We start from the raw sequence: 11,220 nt of genomic DNA on the forward strand, positions 1-11,220 counted from the left end.
TTTGAACGTTCTTTTCTTCGCTTTCACTAATATTGTTTGCGTACTCGCGCAGAAGGCAAAAAAATGCTTGCTTGCCTCTGATTGCATGTGGCTACTACCCATACATCATAGACTAGCCGCAAACGAAGTCCATTATCAGACATAACTCCTGACACATCCAGAGAATTTGAAAGGGCTGGCCTTCCTCCCATTGCCACACCCTATACCGTCGCATCTCCAAGCTCCCATCCAATCAATGGCGGTAGAGACTGGTCTTCGGACGTTGCCTCGAGGCTTTAGAAAAGCACTACCTATAACCTCTTTTGATCTACCCGGCCCGCGAAGATACGCGACTAAATTAGAGGTCCGCTAATGATGGCGGATGATTTCCGCCTATCATTCGTAATATGTTGTTCAAGAAAATCCGCGTTTATAACGCCGACAAAGGTTAAAATATGAGTTAAATATGTCTCATGTCGAATTGAAAGTTTCCTGTGCGTGTGGGTATATCAGGATAGAGGATAGGAAAGGGGATACCGACTGTAAAGTCAGATCGTGAGTGCTTGGATAGCATGTGTTTTGATCAACCACAAGGGATTCCTACGCATCCGAGTGCGTTTTAAAGCTACCTGAGCAGCCCCATGACTCAACGAACGAGAAAGAATTGAATGCAAGTCTCTATACACCTGGATATGCGCTTCCAGGGATCATGCCTCCTCTCCCGCTTGGCCCCCCGCGTGCCCCCCCGCGTACCATTGGCAGCTGGAAGTCAGGGTTACTATTAAGAACATTCACTTCGTTTCGGCTAATTGGCTTTCGTGGTGGCATTTGCTGGTTGTATCCTTGGCCGGGAGGTGGGTTCCAGCGAGGGTTTATGCCTCTTTGAGAAATAGAAGTAAATCCCGACTGTTCGGATATCGCTGGACTCATAGGTTGAGGCGGTACATCGTCATAACTTATTCCATCTTGGTGTAGCAGCGGCGGTTGCTGCAGCTGTTGCGGTTTGGAAGCTGGCTCTTCGAAACGAGGATCTACGTCTTCATAATAATTGCCCGTACCGACAGTCACCGGTTGAGGCTGCAGTTGCGGTTGCGGTTGCGGTTGCGGAGGAGGAGGAGGCGTCCCGCTGCTAAGTTCTTGAGGGCGGGTTGGAATTTGAAGAGGAGAAGGTACCTGGGACGGCCGCTCGGGTCCCCGCCATCCCTGACGAGGAGGAACATATTGACTAGTTATGATGTTAGCAGTGCAACTATTTTATCGATGATTCAACAAACTTTTCTTGGCTATATCTGCTTCCTTCGCTCATAAAAGTGTCGTGACGGTTTGGAGAGGATGTCCTTGCCTGCTGCAGGGCTAACATGCCGGCTACGTCCGCATCGCTATCCCTAAGTTGGTTGTTGAACTGGCCAAAGCCTTGAGGTGGGTGAGCGGGGCTTCCCGTAGAAGCATCCATCTCCACGGCTTGACCTACAGGTCTTTCGTGCGCATCATCAATACCAGGCATCGGAGGAGGGGACTCTGCTCGGGGTAGGTCACTAGCACGATCCGGCTTATATGCTTGGTAATTAGCTCCTTCAGCCATACCAACTGGGATACTCGGCACGGGCGGCTCAGCTTCGTAGTAGTTGATTGGTACCGCCGGTGACCCTTGCCGTCCTGGACCATAATCACCATAGCCGTTAGCCGGAGATGGTCTTCGATCATATGGTCCACCACCTGGGTAAGTTGGTGGCGGTGTTCTTCCACCTCTCATCTCGCCCGGACCATAGCCTCTACGGGGACCATAACCTCCTCGCCCATTAGGTGGCGGCCCGTAACCACCGCGGCCGGGACCATAGCCGCCTCTTCCATTCGGCGGTGGGCCGTATCCACCCCTTCCGCCCGGTGGGCCATAGGGAGCACCGTAGCCCCCTCTTCCATAGCCTCCTCGTCCTCTATAACCAGCTGGAGGACCACCACGGCCCCTTGTGTTCATACGCTCGAAAGACGGACCTCGTCTCATGTTATAGCCATCCTGGGGCTGCTCCATCGGATTACCATATTGGTCTCTTGGCATCGAGTTGCTAGAACCTGTCCGTTGGGGCATGTTATATGTGAAACCCGACATGCTCGTATCGGCAGGAGCATGATTCGGGGACCTGTCAGAAGGAGTCCTAGCAGTTAGAGGTATACGTTCGTCGCTGCTGCGATCGTCCTTCTTCTCGAACGAGGCAAATCCATCGCTTGGCCCGTTCGCTCCGCTAACAACGGGAACAGTAGGTTGTCGTGAAACAGGCGTGGGAGATACTACCTCTTGTTGAGCCTGGCGGTTGTAGTAATTCTCTCCACTCATCTCGGCATTCTCTGCGATTCGCCTCTTTCTTGCCTTTCTATTAACCAGGGTGCGTCGCATAGCGCACGAAATAATGAAACTCATGAAAACAAGAATCGTAGCAGCTAGAACGATATAAGAGCCCCAGGCCATATGAGGAACGAAAAGCAATACGTCGATTAAAAAGGCAAGGAGGCATACTAGAAACGTGATAATGCCGAAGATAAAAAGTAGTAACAAATAACGTGACGAATGAGAAGGAGAATGAAGGTGGGCGACAATGGCAAGTACCAGCATCACCAAAGTAAGGAGACAGGCAACAGGATGAACCACGAGGATAGCGGAAAGAGTTGTCCTAGTTGTAGAAGGCAAATCGAAGGTAGCCGAGTCTGTAGGAGAATAGATTTTCGCTGAAAAGATGTTAGATATAATTCAAACTGATTCTTTATAAGAATAAGTTCGGGTAGGCATACATGTATCATATCCAATCTCTATTGGACTACACCGGCCGTCTGCTTCACAATACCCAAACACCCCAAAGTTGACGCCTTTGTAGGTGCCCAGGGGAATCGCTTTGATGATAGGGGTCGACAGGACGGCAAGTAGCAGCATGGCGAAGGCTGCAAAGAGCAACACCGTCAAGGGTGTAGCTGGTCGCAACATGATGACGGCTTAGTAGCGCGCCGACTCAAAGGAGCCGCGACGCCTAAGTAATCGCTTGCGTTCAATCGAATTCGAATTCGAGTCCGGGGTTCGAGTCAATTTAGGTCTTGAAGGTAACAATGCGATTGTGCATGCGAATGTGAGCAATTGAAATAGATCGATATCGATTGCGGCGACATGTAGATCGACGGGTCTTCTTCAGTTCTGACAGCGTTTGTCGTTCCTCGTTTCGTTATGCCGACTCTATTCGCTGTATTCGCTGTATTGGCTGCGCATAATCCCTAAAACTATCCCAAATAACCGATTTGCGAACTCTTCCTACGAATGATTCTCGGATCCCCTTCCTTTGATCACCTCTCGTTGTATTTGTCAACCTACCACGCTTTCCAGAAACGAGTGACTGAGGGTGGATTGGGATAAAATCAATCAAAACCAAGTGGCGCGGATGTGTTACGCCGACGTGGTGGCAGTGCCAGTGGTGACGGTGTCGAAGATCGGAAAGTCGACTTAGAAGAAATGGAGTTTAATTGGAGTTGATTGGAAGGAAAGCGCCTGATGAGATTTGTTTTGGCGGGCGGCACGGGACCGTGACTGAATCTAGCGTACCTTCTTGACTTGCGGGTTGGTTGAACAAAAGGGGATTTTGGCGTAATTTGGTGGACCAAGCACTAAGTCTAACTCTGTCAACTGCAGGTCATAGTCTAGGTACCTGTAAGATTAGTGGGACCCCCTGCACGACGCGATTAAGAGAGTGGCTTAGCTTGCTTCAATGTTCTGATGCTTTTTGTCCGCTTGCTTCCTGCTTCTTGCTTCTTGCTTCTTGCTTCTTGCTTCTTGCTTCGCGAATTCCCCTTACACTCTCCCCTGACTTCCCTACGCTAAGCGTCTGGACAGTGGGTACCGTACCTGCCTAGGTTAGGGATCTAGCGCCAGAGCTACATTAGGTACATACATAGTCGAGACCAAGTCCTAATGAGGTCGATCAGGTCTTAAAAGAGTCTTAATTACCATATTACACGATCTACCCAATGGACACTAACCTTAATGCAGTCTTAAACTTCCTCGAGATCGAAATACCCTCTAACTTCTTCCAGAACATCATTCCGGACAGGCCTGGATTGAATAGACCGTACTGGACTTAGAACTATTGGACATGGAACTCGTCGAAAACTCGTCACTACTACATAACAGCCCACACATGCATCACCGAATTCTACATAGTACAGTAGCGCAATCCGCAGGCCGTACTGCATTGCATACCTAGTAACTCGGCGTGACATCCCGGAGCGACTCAGCTCCACTGCAAATATCGCCTTAGCATTGTGATGTTAATGCTAACAAAAGCAATCCGAAGTATCCCCATACGATGAGACATATTGTTACAGTTAGTTGAACTTTGAAGCCCTGTGCCATAATAAGCTTTGCTTAACCATGTGGCCTTTTGGCGCCAATGCCCATTTCTAAGCCCGAACGGAACGTCCAAGCCGCGCTAAGCATTTTCTTGATGCTTGACGCTTGATGATGGGATGCGATGCAGTGGACCGTGGGACCGGAAGGCGAATCCGCCTTACGATTGCAACGAGCGACAAAGATAGCCCGGGTCGAGACCTCCTCTACGCCGGAATAGGGCTATCCAAGAGATTCCCGCCTCTGAAGGTTCGATTGATGGGACTGCGATGAGCTGGCAGCTTATCCGTAACTTGGAAAGCCGAACTTGCTGCAGATTTCCAGATAGGCTAAACTTCGTATTGCGGGACTTGCCGTTGACATATCTTGTCTTAGTAAAGCACATCACAGGCGGGTGTTTTTATTGTGCCTCCTACATATGAACTATCACTTATACCAAGACTTGAGTTACGGCCCTTTTTATTCACTTACATATATTGCATAGTAGTTAGGCTCGACAAAAGCGTATTCGTATCGTGGGGTCAAATGTTTCTTCAATAATACAAGAATTTGGGGGCCACTTGTTAGTTCCATTGATTAGGATGAGAACATGGCTTAAAAAAGAAGGTCGGTGAGCAGATAAAAGAATCTGATCAACTACCTAACCTGCAGACATACAAGAGTATGTACTTAAACTATCCCTTGTCTGATAGTCTAGAGGTAACTACCAATAATAGGATTCGGCTAGATTGAATCTATAGATATCTATAATGTCTACTTTATATCCCTTATCTCATTCGTATAAGAAAAGCAAACATTTTAATTTTTACAAGTCCAACCAGCGTTGGAAACATTTCTTAGAACCAACTTACAACGATCTGCATTATCTCATCATACCGTTGCAAATCATGAATTCTCCAAAGTTTATCCCTTTGCCGATCACAAGCCACAATCCACAATCCACAATCCACGTGTGTATGTATATCTGTTACATCGGCAATTACCCCTTCTCGTACAAGTCAGCCAACTATCTTATGCAGGTAAAAGCCCCATTATGTAATGAGGGCCTCATCATCAACTTCTAGTGCAGAAGTGCAGAATACATAGGCACATAGGATTGGATAAATACGATTCAAGTAATTTCCTCTTAGGCTATGTACATACTACACTAGAAAAACACAGATGTACTCATGGCGTGTGTTTCATCACGCGTCAGCTTTCTCAAACTCCCCGGATCCTAGACCAAACGCATGATCTACACCGTAGTGTAGGCTTCTGATGCAGAGCCTCAGATTACAGGGATAGTCTTCAGGCGGGTCAAGAGTCAAGGTGAAACCTGATTTTCGTATTTCATAGTTATTTCATATTTCACCTTTACTATGTAAGAGGATTTCGTAGACCCTGGCTGCTTGGATACCTACTTACATATACATATACATGGTCTTAAGCAGTCTTCTCGTTCGAACTTGTACAGGTTCTTACTTACAATCCAACAAGAACTTTATGAATCTGTACTCTAGCGAATTCAATTGTTGGAAATATTGCGCACAATTCAGCTTTATTCGCAAAGCTCTACATAAACCATTTAATCAGGAGACAGGAAAGAGTGCTGTCTATACCTAACTCTTCGAGAATATTATCTCTAATTAGTTATGTTCTAGACTCTAATTGAGATTCTATCTTCGGGGTCGGACTCCACGGCCGCGAGATCCGGATATGCAAGTAAGGTGGTCAAAGCTGTTATACATGGGTATCTGTGAATAAGTGGTAAACGGAAGATACATGCAATGAGCCTATTTTAAGGTCTATCACAACTTCCCTCTAAAGTTACTTACCAAATCCTTATTTCAACTGTGCCTAATGTAATCCGTGTATTCGGGCTTAATTTTCCCTTTCTATGGATTACCTTATTGTACCGACGGGACCGGACTGGACATTGGCCGAATCGGTGCCGGCGGAGATAAGATTTTTGAGATAAGGATAATATATCTGTCGTCATTGATCTTAGCTTACGGAATCCGTGTAGCCTAGGGTCGGTAACAACTTTTTTTTTCTCTTACCCGTAACAAAACAACTATCTTGGAGAAGTCTAACTACATGTACTGTAAGAGGTTGGAAGCTTGTCTTCCGCCTCTGAACCTTGCTACGTGCCGTAGCTAACATGTTCCGCAACGGAATAGCGAAGCTCTACGCCCGCCAAGTCATACAGAAACAGAGAATCGAGGCTTGCAATGTAGTTCACGCAACCCGAACTCTAGTCGGTCGACGTCTTCCGAATCGTGCGCGGAGCTTATATCAGGCTCGCTCGATACAAACGTACTCCTCCTTCGAGCCCCTACGTCCTCCCTCACCCTCGTCATTAGGCAAGCCGCAAGCAGCGCGAGACTTCAAACGGAGTCGGAAATGGGGCCGTCGGCTGCTGATATTCTCCGCTATAACCGGCACCATCTATGTAATTGATAACCAGGCGTTTGCCGCGGGCATCAGACGGTCTCTGCTCACCTTCGGTACGGGTCTCTGGGTCGCCCTCGACTACAAGATCAACTTCCGCGCCGAACCGCTTACTGGTGGCACGATCGAGGACCTGCACCTGCGCAGCGCCGAGAGGCTGTTTAACTTGCTGCGCTCCAATGGCGGCCTCTACCTTAAAATCGGCCAGGCCATTGCTATGCAGAGTGCCATCATGCCGCCCGAGTTCCAGAAGATGTTTTCGAGGATGTTCGACGATGCCCCGCAGGACGAGTGGAAAGATGTCGAGAAGGTTATTCGGAAGGACTTTGGCGGGAAGAGTGTCGAGGAGGTTTTCGGCGTCAGCTTCACCGGCGAAGAAGGTAAAGGGCTGATGGAGCGGAGGGCGAGAGCCAGTGCCAGTGTCGCACAGGTACATTGGGCCAGACTTCCGGATGGAAGAGAGGTTGCGATCAAGCTGCAAAAGCCCGAGATTGCCAAGCAAGTGGGATGGGATCTCTGGGCTTTCAAGTAAGTTATATAATCCGTAATTAGGATCACTATACCGTAAGTGGGCTAATCGCTACAATAGAGTCGTGATGCGGATTTACACATGGTGGTTTGACCTCCCTCTCTACAGCTTAGTTCCGTATATCACCGAACGGCTAATGCTCGAGACGGATTTTGAAGAAGAAGCCAAGAATTCGGAGATGATGCGAAGCCTCGTCAACTCGGAACCCAGTCTCAAAGGCAGGGTATACATCCCCCAAGTCTACTCAGAATTCACGACAAGAAGAGTCCTAGTTACCGAGTGGATCGAAGGCGTCCGTCTGTGGGATAAAGATGCAACGGGTGGTCGATGGTTAGGAGGCTTTGGCGCTGGGTCCCCTGGCGTCCAAGGTGCTCAGTTACATTTCAGCCCGTCGGATATGGCGGCTGCTCGGCAAGAACTGCGAGTAAATCCAATGAAAGAAAACCTAAAGCCCGATAGAGAGACCTGGAAAGGACGGGCAGGTAAGGGTGGACTCGGTTTATCGAGTAAGGAGGTTATGACTACTATGGTGGATCTTTTTTCGGCTCGGTATGTATCAAAGATATCGCCCTAAGCCCTTTCGTGGTCCATATCTACCTCTACCTCTTCAAATTTTTTTTATTTTTTATTTTTGCATATGCTAACTAGACGGTAGTGAGTATCAATGTCTATTTTCGCCATCTCTACATTATGTCCCTCGACTATTCGTGGCTTTCAGTTGGAAACAGACTGGACCAGCGCCACGTTCATCTGAACAAAGCTAGAAGAGTAGAATTTGAGAAATAGTACATGAGACTAACATGGTCTAGAGATATTCAAATGGGGCGTTGTACACTGCGATCCGCATCCCGGCAACATTTTCATAAGACGACTACCATCAGGAAAGGCTGAACTAGTTCTGATCGATCACGGGCTTTACGTTTACATGACTCCTAAATTCCGACACCAATACGCACTTCTCTGGAAATCGCTTTTAACTTTCGATAATAAGACAATAGCCGATGTCACAGCGCAGTGGGGTATCAGGGCACCCGATCTATTTGCGAGCGCGACGCTTTTGCGCCCTTACGAAGGAGGCAACCAGACCACTCGTATTAAGATCATGAAGCAGCTTGAGGGCAAGACGCCGTCGGAGCGGCACTATGAGGCTCAAAAAATGATGAAGCAAGGCATTCGCGAGGTACTGTCGGACGAGGAAAAGTGGCCTCAAGAGCTTGTCTTTATCGGTCGGAATATGCGTATCGTCCAGGTAAGCTTTCCGGTTTATATTACTCCTGTCCACAATCATTACAGCCAGTCCTATCGGTCCACCCGCTCATTTCATATTAGGGCAACAACCAATTTATGGGATCTCCTGTCAATCGTGTTAAGATAATGGGCAACTGGGCGAGCCGGAGCTTGTTCCAAGACCCGAATCTACCTTTTAGGGATCGCATGTTCAACGCATGGCGACATCTTTTATTCAAGACCATCCTGTTCGCGACAGATGTAGCGTTCTACACTTTCAAAATCCGGCAATGGTTAGGATTGGGAGGCGGCATGGAAGATGAAGTCGAGGCCAGGATGAGGGAGATGGCCAAAGATTATGGCTTCGAGCTGCAGCAGGTACGTTGAACAATATGCCAAGCTGATATACCGAATCTTACCTTGGAGTCCCTCATCTACAATAGCTAACCCCTTAACAGTAAGTGGGATTTTCTTTCCGAAATATTATTCAACAACTACTTAACGTGGAATCGAGTTATGTTTTCTAGAAAGGTAAGATTTGGAAGCTAACGCAATATGTTTTTAACACACTAGTGATGTCTTCGAGGGTTGAAGGTCTAAGTTTAGATCTAGAGTTGGGGGTTACCTCGGAAAATAAAAAGACTCTGTAGAACCATAAAACATAGATGGGGTTAGACGGCTGGCATATACATAGAACAGCATCAGGCCGACTTGTATTATAGGTGGAGACGAACCCCCCCTTGAAAAACCACTTACACCTCTCGATTTCTTTTTGGAGCGATCTGCAGATGTTGTGTAAAACAAAGAGGTGGGCAGTTTATATACTTGATACTGCCTACCCGGTTGACATTAGGAGGGAGATGATATATGGAACTATACTGAATTATATAGCGAGATACAGCATCATAATGAAATCTAACTATTCTATAAGTTTCATACTTACAACTATTATATTACACTGTGCATATTGGACCGGGCGCTGCTGAAGACGGTTGCCAGCTTATTATGGTTTTCCTAAGTCATATTCTGAACGGGACACAACATATATTCGCATTAAATCCACGACTGGTTTTGGTGGAGATATATTGGATTAGATGCACCTAGCCGAGACAGAATGGCTACCGTGCACAATAATACATACTGCAAAGCATTCGCTAGTTGAACACACAGCACGTGGAAAGCCCACTTTGCAATCCACACGGATATTGGAGCTGGCTATTAGCCATGTTTTATTAGTAGCTTAGGTGGGTAGCCGTCGGAGGAGTGTTTGCGCAAGGGAATAGTTGGAGTTCGTTTGGTATGTTAATAATATGAAGCTAGGTATTACCGATATAAAAGGTACCTAGGTATTAAATATAATTGTCTGTTGGCTCTATCTGCGCTGGTAGTAGGCAATGTTGTAGGTATTAATAAGAGTCATCGAGGTAAACCTAGGTAGGTAGTCAAGTACTAATATGGATGTTTACCTAAGCTACATGTACAATATGTACATAGTGCTGCAATTACATTCTGATGTTCTACATACAAAAAGGAAAGCACGATACGTACGCGTTATCCCATACGTGGATGTTAAATTCACTTCCGCAACGCTAACCTATTAAGGTAGGTATGTACCCCAAGAGCCCGCCGTCCAGCTAGGCTCTCGGGATATTTACTGTGTCAGTACCAAACCATAGCTAGCCTTGCTTGGGTTGCGCCGACTGGGCCAATCACGAATAAACTTTGACTTGAAACCGCATAACCTAGCATGGCAGCAGGGCAGCAGCGTGGATAATGCTTATGGAGCGCTTCCCCTTTTCATCCCAGATTGGCAGTGGAAACAATTTAGGGTTAGCAGCTCATCTCATCTGCTTTCGTGATGCTTGACAACGTCGTCTTTTGAATTTCGCAACGCATACCTTTTATCAAGAAGGGAAAAAAAAAAAAGTGGTCTTGCGCGTGAAGTTCCAACTGTTCCATTCCTTCCTTCAAGCTTCTGAACATCATCAGATATTAAACATTTTTTTCTTCTTCTTTTGTGCATTAACTCTTTTACATGTGCAATATTCCTCCGAATCCTAAGGCTGGTCGATCTTTAACGACACCCCATTAAATCGTGCACACTGCACACTGCACACAGACCATACAAGAAGCAGACCCTTTTTTCTAATCTGCATCGACCGACAGCCCCAATTTTGCAACCGTTAAACGCCCTCCCCATTCTTCTACCCAAGATCTTGTTCCAGCGCGACATCGCGAACTGACCACATCTTGCGATTCGACGCTCGTTTACATTCGTTCAGGTTAGTGAATTTCTATTATTTGGTTGGTGACTGGTGACTGGTGACTGGTAACTGGTGACTATTCCTGCTGCGTCGCGTTTATCCTATGGGGTTTCAATTCGACTTCATGGGTTAGCTACAGATGGTTCGCATAGCTTTAAGCTTGCATTCCATCCAACTTCGAAAAACCATTGCGCCCTCCTCCCGCAGGCCGGTAGATCACAGAATAACAACCTTCGATTGGCTCATTCTCCGTCAACAACCCCCTTCTCACCTACTTTACCCTACGTACCTCTGGAGAAGGTACAAGGAGGTGCCAATCGAAGCACAATCCGATCTTTGCCCACCTCCGCTGTCGCGCCACGCAAGATCAAGTACAGAAAGCGAGGTAGAGAGCTAGAAGCTCGTTGGTC

The 11,220-nt window shown here is 47.1% G+C and overlaps 2 protein-coding genes across 2 annotated transcripts; one reads left to right on the forward strand and one right to left on the reverse strand.

Annotated features, from left to right (window-relative positions):
- Nucleotides 1–424: 424 nt before the first annotated feature.
- On the reverse strand, nt 425–3,456 carry F4813DRAFT_42585 (pali-domain-containing protein). The gene is made up of 3 exons (XM_049248474.1): nt 2,764–3,456; nt 1,254–2,700; nt 425–1,204 (listed from the first exon to the last, which is right to left on the reverse strand). The coding sequence occupies exons 1-3, from the start codon at nt 2,951–2,953 to the stop codon at nt 658–660; spliced, it is 2,184 nt and encodes a 727-aa protein (XP_049100683.1). The 5' UTR covers nt 2,954–3,456; the 3' UTR covers nt 425–657.
- A 2,678-nt stretch (nt 3,457–6,134) lies between these two features.
- F4813DRAFT_356079 (ABC1-domain-containing protein) lies at nt 6,135–9,484 on the forward strand. The gene is made up of 4 exons (XM_049242936.1): nt 6,135–7,318; nt 7,380–7,867; nt 8,129–8,568; nt 8,649–9,484. The coding sequence occupies exons 1-4, from the start codon at nt 6,501–6,503 to the stop codon at nt 8,931–8,933; spliced, it is 2,031 nt and encodes a 676-aa protein (XP_049100684.1). The 5' UTR covers nt 6,135–6,500; the 3' UTR covers nt 8,934–9,484.
- Nucleotides 9,485–11,220: the final 1,736 nt, after the last annotated feature.

This window comes from Daldinia decipiens (genome assembly GCF_022478715.1).
Source record: "Daldinia decipiens strain CBS 113046 unplaced genomic scaffold F4813scaffold_12, whole genome shotgun sequence".
NCBI lineage: Eukaryota > Fungi > Ascomycota > Sordariomycetes > Xylariales > Hypoxylaceae > Daldinia > Daldinia decipiens.

Excerpts from the sequence above, each read along its gene's own strand:
- F4813DRAFT_42585 (XM_049248474.1), bottom strand. The coding sequence starts at position 2,953 with ATGTTGCGACCAGCTACACCCTTGACGGTGTTGCTCTTTGCAGCCTTC. Across the intron at positions 2,701-2,763 it reads AGAGATTGGATATGATACAT|CGAAAATCTATTCTCCTACA; the intron begins GTATGCCTACCC and ends ACATCTTTTCAG. Across the intron at positions 1,205-1,253 it reads AGCAGATATAGCCAAGAAAA|TCAATATGTTCCTCCTCGTC; the intron begins GTTTGTTGAATC and ends CATCATAACTAG.
- F4813DRAFT_356079 (XM_049242936.1), top strand. The coding sequence starts at position 6,501 with ATGTTCCGCAACGGAATAGCGAAGCTCTACGCCCGCCAAGTCATACAG. Across the intron at positions 7,319-7,379 it reads TGGGATCTCTGGGCTTTCAA|AGTCGTGATGCGGATTTACA; the intron begins GTAAGTTATATA and ends TCGCTACAATAG. Across the intron at positions 7,868-8,128 it reads GGTGGATCTTTTTTCGGCTC|AGATATTCAAATGGGGCGTT; the intron begins GGTATGTATCAA and ends AACATGGTCTAG.